This window comes from Siniperca chuatsi, linkage group LG4 (genome assembly GCF_020085105.1).
Source record: "Siniperca chuatsi isolate FFG_IHB_CAS linkage group LG4, ASM2008510v1, whole genome shotgun sequence".
Taxonomy (NCBI): Eukaryota; Metazoa; Chordata; class Actinopteri; order Centrarchiformes; family Sinipercidae; genus Siniperca; species Siniperca chuatsi.
In genome coordinates, this window is record NC_058045.1 from 19950567 (window position 1) to 19967209 (window position 16643).

General features: G+C 41.9%; 1 protein-coding gene across 30 annotated transcripts in view; it reads left to right on the forward strand.

Annotated features, from left to right (window-relative positions):
• mical3a (microtubule associated monooxygenase, calponin and LIM domain containing 3a) overlaps positions 1-16643 on the forward strand; it is an 89913-nt gene that overhangs the window by 62446 nt on the left and 10824 nt on the right. For 21 of the 30 annotated variants that reach the window (XM_044192144.1, XM_044192145.1, XM_044192142.1 and 18 more), the window contains 15 exons: positions 950-1044; positions 1280-1373; positions 4049-4244; positions 5042-5307; positions 5597-5689; positions 6347-6508; positions 6979-7041; positions 8327-8401; positions 9155-9268; positions 9376-9455; positions 9540-11607; positions 11700-11794; positions 13405-13455; positions 14212-14319; positions 15949-16042. In XM_044192144.1, the coding sequence (XP_044048079.1) occupies positions 950-1044; positions 1280-1373; positions 4049-4244; positions 5042-5307; positions 5597-5689; positions 6347-6508; positions 6979-7041; positions 8327-8401; positions 9155-9268; positions 9376-9455; positions 9540-11607; positions 11700-11794; positions 13405-13455; positions 14212-14319; positions 15949-16042 (3654 nt within the window). Of the gene's footprint in view, positions 1-949; positions 1045-1279; positions 1374-4048; positions 4245-5041; positions 5308-5596; positions 5690-6346; positions 6509-6978; positions 7042-8326; positions 8402-9154; positions 9269-9375; positions 9456-9539; positions 11608-11699; positions 11795-12030; positions 12208-13404; positions 13456-14211; positions 14320-15948; positions 16043-16643 lie in introns of all 30 variants that reach the window. The other 9 variants (XM_044192165.1, XM_044192173.1, XM_044192172.1 and 6 more) reach the window with 7 other exon arrangements.

Sequence of the window (16643 nt, forward strand, 5' to 3'; positions counted from 1 at the left end):
GAATTGAGCTGATCCCGACACCAGAATAAAACAACCAAAACAATCTGAACAGATGTGAGCTAGAAAGTAGTAGTATCACAACAGTCTACGTATTTTATAACTACCATCCATCCATCCATCCATTTTCTACCGCTTGGTCCCCGTTAGGGGGTCGCGGGTGACTGGACCTATCCCAGTGACTTCGGGCCTTAGGCAGGGCACACCCTGTACAGTGGCCAGTAGAGGGCAACACAGACACAGACAGGACAGACAACCATTCACTCACACATTCATTCAATACGGGCAATTTAGAGTTATCAATTAACCTACACATGCATGTCTTGAGATTATAACTACCATCTGTATAATTATTTGAAAATGTTTGACTTTGGCGCTCTCCAGTAGTTGTGTCAAAAAAGAGACCAATGCAGACAGAGAATGCACACCACGATCTCCCACTACACTCATGGGCACAACCCAGAGACACTGAAATGAATGAACTCAAACACATAGACTGCACCAAATGTCACCAGGATTGTCTCATGTTTGTACAAACCGAAACGTATGCCACCAGAGTAACTTGAAAGATGTTAAAACCACATGAAATTTCAACACCTTTGGGCTTTTAATGTGTAGATCTCAGACATTACCTTACATTACATTGATCCCACACATGGTTCCATATTTTTCCTCTCTGGGAGGTGCTTATTGTGCTCAAGGACAGACAGCAGATTGTTCATTGAGACAGAGTTGCTGTTTTTCAGAGTTAGCCGTGGGACTAAAACCCACTCAGGGTCTAAACTGAGACAGTAAGAATGATTTTTTTTTTTATTATTATTCTAAATGACACAGATGAACAGATGAAGCCTATGGACTCTGTGAGGTGAAATCTGCCGAATATGCAGTGCACATATTTATTTATGTATTGAATTTATTTGCTTATGGGCTGTTTGTCTCTTTTATCCTGCAGGGAAATTTTACTGCAAGCCCCACTACTGTTACCGTCTGTCTGGCTATGCTCAGAGAAAGAGGCCTGCTCCCTCTCCTGCTCCAATCACTGCTAAGGTACCTATGTTTGTTTACTAGTTGAAATCCTGGTGGAAATCAGGCTTGTCTGGCAAACAATGAAGAAATTCATTGTTTGGTGTATCATCAGAATGCAGTGCATAGGTAGGGGCCTATTGAGAGGGAACCTTTTTTATCCTTTGACCTTTTGTTCTTGTGCTCTGACCTTCCAAGAGCACTTGTGTCTCCCAACACTTTGCTGTGGTTGACATCATCTGTCTTTCTACCTTTGCAGGAGAACCAGGCGCCCCAAACTCCTACGGCGACCGTGGATGCCCCCGGAAGGGCGATGGCAGCGGCAGCCCCCTCGGCCGAGCTCCAGCCCTCAGGTACCCCACTTTCCTCTCTTGCTGTGGTGGCTGCGCCCTGCCGTCTGGCCATGGGCGTGGGAATCCCGCTGCGTACCCTCCACCGCACACTCTCGTGGACCTGCCACCAGGTGGCACACAACCCCCTAGACTCTCCCTTCCTGTGTACCTACTGCATCTACCTCTTCTGCTGTTTCACCATCAATGTCCTGCTCAACCTCCTCTAGCATGACTCTCTTGTCCCCCCCCCTTCCTTACTTCCTTTTACTCTTTGCCAACTAATGTCAGTGGGATTGTATTTAGCTGATTGTATTGACTCACTGAGCCTGCGAGTGTTCATGTCAATCTTGTGATTCTTCGTCTCAGTGATTTATTTCTTTCTTGAAGATGCAGCATTCTCTCTGTTTCTGTTAGCAGCCATTTTATGACTTGTGATTGGCCGAGACAGTTAACCAGCGCTCTGACAGCATAATCTTAGAAGTGAATGGTGCATCTTAAATTTATTTATTTTTCTTGGCTTGGAAATTAAAAAACAGTTGGACAGAGCTGGTCAGCTCTCCAGGCAGCAATATTAACCATTTGTTGAACAGCTCACTGTTCTGATTTTTATCATGAGATGTGGCAGTAATCTGCCTGTTTTCTCAACTCAAAATATCAGTTAAAATTTGGCATACAACAATACATTCATACATCCTAAATTAACATAAACATGATTTTTGCCTGCCTGTGTTTTAATGAAGAGCCAAGCTTTATTCTTTTGTGATTGTAACCTCTAGTGGCCTGTGACTGCTCTCTTTTAGCTCTGCCTCCTCCTGTGTGATGTGTTTCTTTTAGAGCCTGCTTTGTGATGTGTTTTCTTTCTCTCTGTAAGCTGTTCTGCACCTACAGTATCCCTCTTACTGGAACTCACCACAATGTGATGAAGTGCCTGTATTAGTGCTTTTGTGAGCTTTACCTTTCCCCCTCCTATCAGAGCAGCTTAAAACTGAGAGCTCTACTAGTGCTTGAATTAGTGCCTGCGATTGGTTCTCTTGTGATTTTCACTCCTCTGTCGGACCTTCTCGGCTGCCTTGTCCTCCTACATCCCTCAGCCTCTCGCCCCTGACAGATTGCTGCTAAGACCTTGTGTTTGCTCAAAATAGTACATGTTTGCTACATTAATTGCACTGGATATTATAGTTAAATATAATCAACATGACTATAAAGAGCTGAACAGAACAGGCTGGTAAGATTCACAGAAAAATAATAAATGGAATTTAAGTAAGTTAAGTTTAGGCCTGCTGCTGTGTGTGGCAAGTGTAGTATTATGAATTAAAATGCTTACTTATACTTAAATACTGTAGTAATACGATAAACATATGTAACATTCATTCTAGATATTAACAAAGTTATTACTTTAATTACTAAAAATGGGTGACATGGAGAAATAGTATTACAATACCCAATAGATACATATCATTATATCTGTTTGGCTATGGAAAATCATGTCATATTGTATAGATGAAGTTTTTCAGTCTAGACTACATGGTAATGGAAGTCAAAGTAAAACCTAAATCTTTGTATTTTTCATTTATATAACTTTTTTTTTATTACTATTCCTAATATTTTAGCAATTCCCATGATACAATTAAATGTTAATTATTTTAAATATTGAAGATAAATATGAATATATTGGACAGCCTGAAAAAATGTGCAAATTGCATTTGTTAGGTCGTGGGTTGTTTTAGCCCTTTTAATTTCAGGGTTGGTTGTAATGGAAAGGTGAACCAACCAAACCAACCAAAAGGAAACCATTGCAGTTGTTTGACCACATTCCTCATCCACACAACATAACATATGCTGCAGTATCAAATATCACACATTCATTGTCAAATCAATCCTTTTTTTAGTGAGATTTACACGAGGGCCAGTGCTTATTGCTTATTTGTCCTAATTAGATGATTGGAGTCCTATCTGAGTGAGTGGAAATATGTGTAGTGTAATGTGTAAAATACTTATTTTGATCCATTCCACTTACATTTAATAATACCCAAGTAAGTTGGAATGACACATTTCAGAAAAAAAAAAGTTTTAAGATTTGCTTCTCAGGATGGGAAAAAGGCAAGGCACCAACCTTGTACCTATCACTGCAGTATGACAACTATTTTAGAGTGTTAAATTTATTTGTGTTTGTTGATACTATTTGCTGTAGGAATATAATCTAATGCAATAAATTCAGTTATAGATCTTAAATTGGTGTGATCTTGTCAATTTGTCCTTTTTAAAATATAGAGTTTCTGTGGTATAGTGGGAGTAAATGGGAATAAGTAATTTAATAATGAATGTGTATGGAAATGCACTAGTTTCATTGTTGGATGTGTGATTGATTTGATGCTACACGGCTGATATGTTCACACGCAAACATTGTCAGAATTTGTAGCCATAATCACAGTACTTAGTACAAATAGTGACACAGTAAATTTGTTTTGGTCCAGTTCATTTCCACAGACAGATAAATACAGTCCTGCATGGCTCCTGCACTGCAGAGGGTTGTGTTCCTCTCTGCTCCTCTTCTCTGTCGTTGCACCCACCTGATTCTCAGTTGCATTATTTTTTTGTGCTCTCTTTCCTCTGCCTTCTTACCTCCAACCTGCTGCCCACCCTGATGTCTTCATTTCACCTGCGGTCTCCACCTTATTCTCACTTGTCAACCCCAGTACCGGAGGTCAACGGCCTGCAGGAGCCCAGCCTAGCTAAACGTCTGCGGGGAACGCCAGAGCGCATCGAGTTGGAGAACTACCGCCTGTCCCTGCAGAGGGAGGAGGAGCTGGAGGAGGTGCCAGAAGAGACACTGGCGGAACACAACCTCAGCAGTGTGTTGGACAAGGCCACAGACGCTGACCTGGGCTCCAGGTAAGAGCATAAAAATTATAAAGATATGGCACTGTTTTTAAATGTCTTAAGCATGCTGAATTTTAGGATTTCTAATTTTCTGAAATGACGATATAGATTGTTGGAGCTGATCCTTTGTTGGATTGTTTCTAGTGGGCCAAATGAATTTGTCCATTCCTCATTTTTCCTGTGTGCATTTCTTTAAATACCAAGTTGAGTGACTAACTAACATACCTACCTATATTTTCCTAAATAAATATAGGGAGCTGATTTATTTATTTTATTTTTACCCATTACTTTATCTCTCTCTCTACACACTTGTCTGTATAAAGGTGTACAAAGAGCACTTCTCCTTCATACCAATGAATTTTTGCTGAATGAATTTTTGCCATTTTTGCTTAAAACATTACTTAAACGATTAATTGATTCTCAAAATAGTTGCTGCTTATTTTTCTGTCAATCGGCGGATCGATGAGAATGTTCTGCTTTTCTCTGTCTGATTGTACATTGTTTAGGACTGTTGGTCAAAACAAAAACTTTCTGAAATTCTAATGTGCCTTTTTTACCAATTTTATACATTTTACAGATTTAAAGTTCAATAAAATAATGAAAATAATTATTAGTTATGACCCTAGTGTACGTTTCGGCTTCAACACCTGATATAAGTAAAGTTTGCATGACAATCTGTGGAAAATACAAATTCTTACAGTCCTACAGAGAATGGAAAGTCAGACTTTCACTGATAATGAATGCTATCTGCTTTTCTGCTCTCACTTGTTCTAACACTTTACTGGGGCTCCTCCTCTGCTTTCCAACAGTAGCTCAGAGTCAGACATGGAGGAGGAGGATGAGCAGGAGGAGCAGGATCAAGAGGAGGTGGAACAGCAAGCTCCCAGCCCCTCAGACCTCGGCGGCGTTCCCTGGAAGGATGCGGTAGAGCTCCACGCCAAGCTGAGGGGCGAGGACGGAGAGGGCGAGGCTCTGGCCGACGCAGTCAGCAGAGACGAGGAAGTAGATGAAGAGGAGGATGAGGAGGAGGATGAAGATGAGGATGAGGATGAAGATGATGAGGAGTCAAGCGATGGTAAATTTGTTTTTCACTCTTGGTGTGATTACCAGAAATGTAGTTTGTTTCCTTTGGTGTAATGTCAACACCCTCTCCAGACTCCATTTGACCTGTTCAAAACTCCACTTGCTTTTTATCTGTTTCATGTGAAGTGTCGCTGTCTCAAACATTGTTCTCCTCATCCTTCCTCCTTTTCCATCCCCTCCTCTTCATTACTTCCCCCTATGTCCACTGTGTTTGTGTGTGCGCCTGTATGTGTGTATCTGTATGTTTTTTTTGTTGGGCCTCTGTCTTCCCCTGCTGGCAGAGGGGGATTACTGCCCCTGGAATAGAGAGCTCCAGTCAGGCCTTTGGCTGGAGAAGTACCTCACAGACGAAGAGGATGTTGGTACATTTAAAGGTAGCAGCAGAACTGCCTGTGGATGCGTTTGCAGTAACTTTGAGTGTGATATATAATCCTGGCTGGTTTGGGTTTCTTTTTCAAGGATTTCTACAATAAGAGTGTGGCTTTTTTGCTGTCTTTGTTTTTTGGTTTGTTGGTTGCAGTTGTGTTTTTAAGGGATTTTTAGTTCATAAGAGTTACTGTGAGTCTCATTCCATTTTAGCCTGCTGTTTTAATACCTCTGTTTTTGTATATGGCTTCTATACACTAACCTGATAAAGTCAGAGATTTTTGTGTTTTTCCCCTAGGCTCTGCAGTTATGCTTTGGTATTGGGTGGCAGAATTGTTCTGTTCAACAAATGGATATTATTTCTTTCTTTAGCCTTATAGCTTTAAAGCTCACTTTTATGGTTTGACTCTCGCTGTCTAGTGCATGCAGCTTTCTTGCCTCCTGAGTTTTTTTGCCACTGTATTCTAACTCTTTCTCTGCCTTCTCTTTCATTTTTGTCCTGGCTTTTCCCTCCTCTCTTCTTCTTCTTCTTCTACTGTTTCTCTACCTTTCCCGCACAACTGTCTTCATCTCTCTTTATCTGTCTCTGATTTCTTGGTTCACACACAACTTCACCACAACCCCAAAAACACAACACTACACCAAATGCTGACACCCTCATTTAGCCAGGAACCTACAGATCCAACAAGTCCTGCAGCCTGTGGATCCCCAGGCCATTCCAGGTTTGGTGAGAACACACCTGGACTTTGAGGGAGACAAGGATGGCCAGCCGGCCTCTGCCTCCCAACTCTCCCAACCCTCTGAGCTTACGCAGCCCTCCTCCACAGGTAACCCACCCAGAGGAGCTGAACACCTGGGAAGACTTTGCTGGGCGAGTCCCAAACTGTAGGCCTCACAGGGTTAAGGATCAGGGTGTCATTTCACCAGTGTGGCTGCTGCTGTTTGTACTTCTGTGTCTGCAACAGGAGGAGCCACCTCCCCCGACTAACCCACCTGTTGTTTATAATCATCTCTGATTTTGTACATTTTTGTCACATTGCTTTTTTTTCTTGGAATGTCTAATTTTGTGTTCAGTCTTTTAATTTGTTGTTCAGAGTCGCTCTTGGTCCTCTGGGGTGAATTTAATGTTCTTCAACCACATCCCAGTGCACCATTTAACCCCTTTGTCAATTCTTTTGATTTTGTTCTGCTTTGTTCTTTTGTGTTCTGCTATGTTCTTTCCCATGTGTCTAATACTTTACTGTTATTTCCCTGCCATCTATCCCTCGTTTTTCTGTATCTTCTGGTTTGAACATAGCCCCTGCCCACACATCCGCCCGACACGAGGCAGTGAGAGTCTGGTTGGAGTCCATGTCTGGAGGTAGCACAGACTTAAAAGGGATCATGACATCCCGTCTTAGACTTGTACTCTATCTGTCTATCGGCTGGCCTTTTTTCCTGGAGCATGCAGAAACACATGCAGATACCAGTAAACTCACAAGCATGCATGCTGTAAGGCTGTTGCTCTCAAAGAGTTCTGCTCTCTTGGGTTCAGATCAACACCTGTAATTCACCTTTCACTTCCCAAACTCTCATTCAACCCTGCCAACTTCCAAAATATGTATTTTCTCTTTACTCACATCGTATATTGTACTGCAATGTAATGTGTTCCCAAGACAGATCAAGGCTTGAAAGCACTTAACACCACAGTGTTTCTTGCCCTGAAGGGTAATGTGTGATGTATCTTAAATTACTGTTATTACATTTTTGGACTAACCCTTGAATGGCAATTGTACTTGCACAAAGTTCAGATAATGAGGCTGTTGAGCTACTTTATCATCTGTTTAAAACCTTGAATGAATGGAAGTACAGTCCTACACATATATTTTAATTCATAGGCAGCACTTATGTTCTGGTTTAAAAGCTGAGAGAAGATCTCCTTGTGCTCACTAGAATCAGATGTTCTTTCAGTATGTGCCTGTGCACCCACCTGAACAATGGCCGATTTAATGCATTTAGCAGAGGTGACTTTTACGGTTGTGATATTATTTCTGAATAGCATGAAGTAACTGTGTGAGTTATTCCCCATTTTAGTTTTGTTAGAAAAATTGTCCCAACAAATGTTGTTTACACGACAGACTGATGCTCGCCTTTTAACCAATGTCATTAACATTTTGGTTCTGCTTTTGCTTGGTTCAAATGTCATCCATTTGCTAATTTAAAATGGATAGCTGCATGTATCCATTTACTAATGCTACTCTGTGGCCATCCTTTGTTCATATTTATTCACAGACCTACTGTACATGATTTCATTTGTATGCAAAACTAATGTATGATTTTCTTGCCAGAAAACTTTCCTTAAAGCTGCCCTCAGAAAAAAAGGATATTGGTTTTGAAGCCTTTTCATCCTATTTCAACCTTTCATTTTTTCTTATAACTGCACTCCACTCTTCAAAATTGGTCTTGATAGATTTTTTCATTAAGAGATCTTGGAACTCTGGTGCTGTTTTTTCTTTTTTATTTAATTTAGCCTGCAGCGAGAATTTCTGAGAAAAGTTCATTTAAGGTTAAGTTAGGAAGTTGAAAAAGTTCTTGCTCTGTTATTGACTGAAGAGAGACTGTGTAACCAGGTGACTCATTTTTTTGCCATTTCATTGTCATGCCAGAGCCCTGTGAGGATGAAGATCTGGAAGCAGAAGCAGACAGTCCAGATATGGAGCCTGGTACAGAGATGGATCAGGGTGAGCAGTCAAAATAATACAAATAATAATGAATCCATCCGTTCTTTCACAGCATTTTTGGTTCAAAAAGAACTCTGTTCTATTACAATAAAAGGATAGAAATAATAGTTAGTAAGTAAGTCATAAAGCTGTGTAACAATTAAATATTTCATAATGTTGTCAGTGATGTTGATAGGTTTTCAATGTAGTGAGTCCGATCAATTTTCCAACTTCTTCATTTGAGTGGATCCCTGGAAAATTGATTGGGTCCCCAATAAAACTTGTGTGTTTTGGCAAATTGTACTGTTAAACTCATGTTTAGGGATGGGTATTGTTAGGTTCTTATCGGTTCATTTTTAGTTTTTTTTAGTTGTTGTCAACTCGAGTAATCTCCACCGCCTCTCTGCTCTGCTGTTCCGTGTGTGGGGGCTTGTTTTACTATATTCGTGTGGTCTGAAAGTTGTTTGTGTGTGTGTGTGTGTGTGTGTGTGTGTGTGTGTGTGTGTGTGTGTGTGTGTGTGTGTGTGTGTGTGTGTGTGTGTCTCAGCCCTCACACAGAGAGCAGGTGAGAGGCTGCAGTGTGAGAATAAATTACATCGATTTTTTTGACAGCTAGTTTTCTTTTGTTTATTTCTATGATTTCAACACAAATTTGATGTTCACAAAGTAGTATTATCACGTCGATAGTGAGTTTACTGCGTCCTTATCGTATTTTAATGCGTCTGACATGCAGGATGTACCTAGCAACATCACTGTGTTGTGTTTAAATTCCAGATGACATCCCTTCAGATGCAGAAGCTGAGGCTCGTTTGCATCAGTCAGAGTATGCTGAAGTGCTTTCTGAGGAAGACAAGAAATCAGAAAGTCTGAGAATGACCTCCAGTATTGGTACATAGTCACTAATAATTCCTCAAAATTGATCACTTAGATACATTTTTACATTAATAAAAAGCAGTTATTACATAACATTACATTTTTGTTGTTTGTGCATTCAGAACCATCCAGCGTCAGCCCCATGCAGAAAGAAGATGTTGTGCTTTCCCCACTCCAACCACCTCCAGAGCCTGAAACACAGGTTAGTTAATTCCACACTTCTCAAATTGAAAGTATGTGATGTTAGATTTGACTGAAATCCTGATCTTCTCTGTTTCTTTTCCAGATAACTCTGGTGAAGTCACCTGGCACCCGCTTTTTCCCAGATCCCTTCATACCTGAGGAAACGAAGAGGACAACTCCTTCTCCAGCCGCCAAGAGTCCACTGTGCCCTTCACCTGGTCCAGTCCAGGATCCTTCCTCCTTCCCTTCTCCTACTCTTGCTGCTGCTTCCCCTGTCAATGTCCCTGCCTCACCTCCCCCCATTTCACCCACCAAATCACCCATAAGTTCTCCAGTCAAGCAAGCCATCGAGTCACCTGTCAGATCACCCATCAGATCCCCTGTCAAGTCACCTGTTGGCTCCCCAATCCGCTCTCAGCCCACTCCCGTGCCGGAGACTTGCAGGCCTAAATCTCCTGTCTACCCTCACCGCTCCATTTGCCCTCTCACTGGCAACCCCCTCTCCCCAATCTGTGCTCAGCCTTTGCCCTGCCAGGAACCTTCGTCGCCTCTCACCTCCGACTCTCCCGTCAGAACTCAGCCTGTCCCCGCAGTCACTTCTACACCCATGACCAAAACAGACAAGCGCACACCTGAGCCCTCAATGTCCATAGATTCCTCAACAGAGGAAACTCCATCTAAAAAGGCAGATATCATTGAGGAATTTTGGTTAAAGAGTGCTGAGATCAGGAAGAGCCTCGGCCTGTCTCCTTTGGACCGCAGTAGTAAAATCTTAGAGAAGAGTGTTGTTAAGGCTCCAACGCAGGACTCCACCCCTGTTAAGACACAGTCTCCAGAGGTGTCTGAGGAAAAGAAGCCTGCTTTTACTGGCCGTGCTGTCATTCGCAGACTCAACATCACTCTTGAGGGTCAGGTCATTACCCCCATTGCTCCTGTGGAGCCCAAGAGTAATGGCTCTGATAAGAGGGACCTCAGCAGCAGCTCTGGCTTGGGGTTGAATGAGAGCATGGCCACGAGCCAGACAGCAAACAGTGACAGCTACAGCACGTCTGACTCCACCATGCTCACCCCACCCTCCAGCCCACCACCACCTGTGCCTGCTAATCAGTCTCCAGCCGTACTCAGGCAGCAGAGACACCAGGTGTCATGGAGCAACGGAACAGAAAAACCTCCATCTGAGCAGGGCAAAGAGCCAGCAAAAACCAAGAGTCCTGTTCCTGCTCCGAGGACCCAGCTGAGCCCCGTGTCTGCACCCGCACCCGCACCCAGGAAAGTCTCCTCACCTCAGGCAAATCCAGAAACAACTCCAGTGGTTGTCATGAGGGAGAAGAAGAAGAAGCCAAGGCCAGTGGAGGTAAGGAAGTCGTTTGTGGAGACGGTGGAGGAGATTCCGTTTGCTGATGACGTGGAGGAGACCTACGATGAGCGGACACCAGAAACAAGCATGAACAGGTACTATACTCCACCCACCAGCAAGCCCAGCAGGGACAAACCTCCCCTGCATCTGGCTTTAGCAATGGAAAACGGTAAACCCAATATCCCTGTCAACCCAACCTCTAAGAACCAGAGAGCAACTCAGTTCTCCCTAGAGGCCAAGGAGATCGCTGAGGAGAGGATAAGGGCCAGAGAAAAGTCCGTCAAGAGCCAGGCTCTAAAAGACGCCATGGCCAAGCAGCTAAACAAAATGAAAGAATCTGACATAGACAAGGGTGCCTCAGCTAAAGTGGCCTGGAGTGTAACCCCAGATGCTGCTGGAAAAAGTAAAAAGTCAGCTGGATCTCCGAAGGCGTCAGCCGTGAAAGCTCTGGAGTCGAAGAAGGCAGAGACTATACCTGAGCGTTTCTTCAGCAGCAACAAGAGTCTGGACAGTGGCTCAGTGGCTTCGTCAGATGCCTCCTCTACGAGTAAGACCAAGAAACGAAGTTCTCTCTTCTCGCCGCGCAAGAATAAGAAGGAGAAAAAAGCCAAAAACGACAGCAGCAGGCTCTCCGGCAGAGACGAGACGCCGCCCAAACACAAGTCATTGTGGAAGGCTGTCTTCTCAGGGTACAAGAAGGACAAAAAGAAGAAGGATGATAAATCATGTCCGAGCACGCCATCCTCGAGTTCCACCACTCAGGACTCTGGGAAGAAGAAAACATCACCTCTTGGGAGATCGTCAGATGAGAAAGGTGATCCAATGTAGCTTTTGAATGGGAAATTTATTTGTTATATTAATAGAAAAAATAAACACATTTCTGTCTTTGCTTATTGTTTGTTACAGACTTGAAATCACGCAGAAACTTGAGCTTCTCGGAGGACTCAGACCTGTCCTGTGACGATGTTCTGGAGAGGTCCTCCCAGAAGTCAAAGGCAGATGTGAGTAACAATAGACACAATTAGACATGTCACATCTTTGTCATTATGTAATTAGACATGTATAGCCTTTTTGATAAGACATTTTAGTTTAGCCTTTCCAGACCAGAGTGAATGAAACAACATTTGCAGACAGGCTTAGTGAGGCTAGACGGGTCCTCATCACATCTATTGCATCCACTTCTGTTTTACTTCCTTTAAAACAACACTTTCCTTTAAATAACTTCTTCCACTCCCAGCGGCATATGGACATCTTTGACCTAGTGTCAGGTATGCAGAAGGAAGCAATAAAGGAGGAGAAACTGGAGAAGGAGAAAAGGAGGGAGTTAAAGGAAAGAAAGAGGGTGAAAGAGAGGCATAAAGAAAGAGAGCGGAAAAAAGCAGTTGATCGAGAAAAGGAGAAAGACGATGAGGAGGTATTGTGCAGAATGGGGTAAAATGATTTTGAATTTCAAATATAGATAATTTTGTAAATAGGCAAATATAATATATATCATATTTTACTAACGTTAAGTTCACAAAGCTTCTGGCTTTTAGACTGACCTCAGTTTAATACTTAATTTATCCCTTTTTAAAGTGGTGTTAGAATGAAGAATGTTTACATTTTTGCCCTCAGGTGATCTCAGAGCAAATCATGCAACCAAATCATGATAAACACATTTTCAAGGTCTTCAGCACCGTAATATGACATGCTAAATGCACATCATAATGATATCCGCAAAATTGAACTAAACGAGTGAATTCTTCAAAAAGCTGGATTCATTAAAAATGCCGGTCGCATAGATCTTATTAGGACTATGCAGAAATTCAGCACACAAAACCCTAATTTCTATAACACAAGCTCTTTTATTTGAATCCATTTGCATTCATTATGTTTGGCTGAAATTCAAAATGATTGTCTCCAGTGCTGCTCAGTCTGTGTGTGTGTGTGTGTGTGTGTTTCTGGTGGTTTAGATAGATACAGTTGAGTTCAAGGCCAGAGGCATGAATTCATTAACCGCTGTAAACACATAAAAAAACCCCAACTCAGACACCCTCCCATTTTATTTTCCTTACTTTGATGACATATATGAAGAATTAATTGACATTTTGTTATTCTTCAATAATATCGATCTGAATTTGGACTTTATACAGCTACAGTAACAGGAGATTAAAGCTGTATCATGCCTGCCAGGCCATGTGCAATTCAATAAGAGCCCACAGGAATCGTGTTGTCTAGTCTCTAGTGACTATTGTGGTGTTTATAGTTTTCCAGATCTGTGAGTGTATTGGATGTATTCTCGTAGACATAGTATTGAAAATAACAGACCTGTCTTACTGTTTTTACAGTAAAATCCTTGGATAGAATCTGGAAAATCCTTTCTTATAATGTGATTTGTTTTGTTTGACTAATTTCTGATTAACATAGATGTGTAAAATGTCTCTGCACCCTGCCATTTTTGTTTCGGTGTGGGATATTAACATTGCCTGTTTTGATTGTACCAGCTAGGTTATTACTTTTTTAAATTTATTTATTTTTTTAATTTTGACCAATTTAACATAATCATTAACCCATTTAATCATATCATCTGTATCATGTTTATTTTCTCCCTTTTTGTTTTGTCTTCCCCAAGTCTGTTTATGTCCCTCACGCACTGGCGTTCAAGAGATCGTACGCCACAAAGGTAGTATTACATACGTTCCCATTGATAACCCCACCACCCCCACCCCTACGTGCATGTGCCGGTTTACTGTCATAACACCTCACGTGCATCTGGCTTAAAACTAACCGTCCTCTTTGGCTGCATATGACAGTCGGACTGCAGCGCTCACTCACTCAACTGCTGGATGTCCACTCTATTAAAACTTGAATCTCATGGCTCATTTTTCTGGTCACAATGATACCTCTGCATCTCTAGATACCAGGGGCTGTTCCTCTCTTACTGGTATGATATTAACCTGCCTATCTGTCACGGTGGCACTGTTTTTACTCCGGTCTGGCCACTGGAATAACTTTGACAAGTTTTCTTCAGTACTATTCTCTCTTCCTCCTGATTTATGCCAGCTTTTTACGTCCTCACAAGTAGGCTAATAGGGGAAACGTCCCTGCTCTATTCACATACTGTATTGCCTCTTATCATGGAAGATTTCATAATGTGAAGAGGGATTATAACTGTGAGAGCTGCAGTGAAGTTTATGTGTCACATTGTATTGTAAGATGTTTCATGTTACCATACCTTGAGAGTGCAATTTATAGTCCTAGACAAGCATGTAGATGTGAAATATTCCAAGCTAGATTACATTGTGCTAGTCAATGTTAGCATTTCCCCCTCCTCTCCTGTTCAGTTTTTCTGACGGGCCAGGGCCCCATGGAGTCAACGCCACATATTAGCAACTTGTGAATGAGACCTCTCTGACCCATGTTTTTGTTATTACACCAGAAAACCTACACAGAAGAAGAGCTGAATGCTAAGCTGACACGAAGGGTCCAGAAAGCTGCACGACGACAAGCCAAGCAGGAGGAACTCAAGAGGCTGCACAGAGCCCAGGTAACTGAGCTTTGGTGATCTTCTGACTTTTCCTCCATCACCTCAGTGAGGTGGACATTTGCGGTTTTGAGTGAAATGTCTCTGCAACTACTGGAAGGGTTTGCCATGAAATTTTGTACAGACATTCATGTACTCTGGATGAATTGTAATAAGATTGGTCATTCCCTAAGTGTTCATTTAGCACCATCATCTGGACAACCATTCAGTTTGTCCAATACTTTGCTTTATGACCAAAAACCTGCAAAACTGTGACATCCCCATCAGCCTCAACTGTACTTTGTGTTTAGTGCTAATTTGGAAATGCTAGCAAGCTAACACACTAAACTAAGATGGTGAACATGGCAAACATTATACCTGCTAAACATCAGCATGTTAGCATTGTCATTGTGTGCGTGTTAGCATGCTGACGTTAGCATTTAACTTAAAGCACTGCTCTGCCTGAGTACAGCCTCACAGAGCTGCCAGCATGGTTGCAGACTCTTAGTCATGTTTAACATAGGTTTAATGCATTCTTTTGTGTTGGTTTACCTACGTGTTTGTGTGCTCTTAGACAGTTAGACAAGGGTGTTTTCATCAAACGATGTGACAAATTTTCATGTCATACATGTCAAACCATTTTAAAAATAACTGAGTTATGTAGGCTATGATAGTCTGCATTAGTATTATTGTTACTGTTACTCAGTGTTGTCCTGTTGTTGTTTTTTCACTTTTTACTTAACATGTGGTCACTCTAATGTGACTCAACCCTCTTGGAGTGAGGGCAAATTCATCCTTAGGTTAGGAAATCCGCTGTGATTGATGTTGTAACTCTGCAGTCAGGCTCCCAGTCCACTGAATCAGCACTAAGCCACAGCTAAAGTCTCTTCTCCTGGAGCTGTGGTTAGCTGGCCTGAATTTTGCCTCCGTTTAGTAGCTATTTTCAGAACCCAAACCACGCTTCTTGTTCAGCTGCTGTTGCTGCACGGCACTGATAAAGTTCAGCACTGACAGAGGAAGTTAGAGTCTGAGGGAGGAAAAAAACTTTTAAATTAAGCTGTTGCTGCTCATTTTATGCATCTCTTACATAACTTTACCCACATTAAACCAATTGTCATTTTGGTACTTGCCACTACTACAGTGCTCTCCACTAGGAACTGATTTTGATTTAAATGTTTGAGTGTGTATTTGTAAATGGGAACCTGAGTTTAATATGGGCGCCCAAGGTTAGGGCGAACCAGGCTGCATGCCCCTCTATCACTGTCCCCTATTCCCTGCCACCACCACTGCCACTAACAAGTGAGAGCCAAAGAGGGGACAACTGTGAAATATTTTTGGTGAAAATCATGAAATAGTATTTGCCCATCAGAACAGGCTCACATCAATACAGTGCTAATTAGCAGTACTCCCTTTGCGCCTCGAGACATTCATTTTTAACGAGGGTAAACTGTTGCATCATTTGAGTGTTAGAGGTAACCTCTGCAGCCGCCTCCCTTAGAAACTTGTGGGACAAATCAGTTGTAATTAGTGATTAGTGGTGGATATTATTATTCTGTGCGCCCATGCGAGATAACTCGCGTTTATAATGTACGTATAATGTGCGTCTGTGTGCATTTCATTAATAATGTGACTCTAACCTGCTTGTCCATTCAGATCATCCAGAGACAGTTGGAGCAGGTGGAGGAGAAGCAGAGGCAGTTGGAAGAGAGGGGTGTAGCTGTGGAGAAAGCCTTGAGAGGAGAAGCAGGTAACTGGCCATCCCATGTGGCGTGGTGTATCAGTAATGCAACGGCAGATAGACATAATTCTCATATTCAGTGAACTAAAGGGTGTAGTATGTATCAGAACACATATAACTCTCCTATTATTAACATTTTACAAGTGATTTACGGTATGTATGACAATAAAATCTTATTTTTGTGTCAGTGCTAGCTCCGTGAGACCATGTTTCATCTTAATGTGATATGAGTTCAGCCTTTTCTAGAGCTCTATAGGGAATAATAATAATATCGATGGTTAGGATGATGTAATCTAGAATTGCATTACCTCAGAAAAGCTGTCCCTCTGCGATCATTTAGATTGTGTTGAAATCATACTCTGCATTAACCTTTTATTCAGTCCTACTGAAGCATATTTCAGCAAGTAGATTTGTGTGCTGAATTTGTTTCTCCAAAGTAATAAACCCAAATTGTTCTTGACAAGGGACTATCACAGACAATATACTTCTGAGATGAAGAATGCATTGTTTGTTAGGGAGCAGCGCAGTTCATTATTTGGTAGTTTTATAAGCGTGCGAAGCATGAATAGTGCTCAGTAGCAATAACACATTATTTACCTGATGTGAGTTT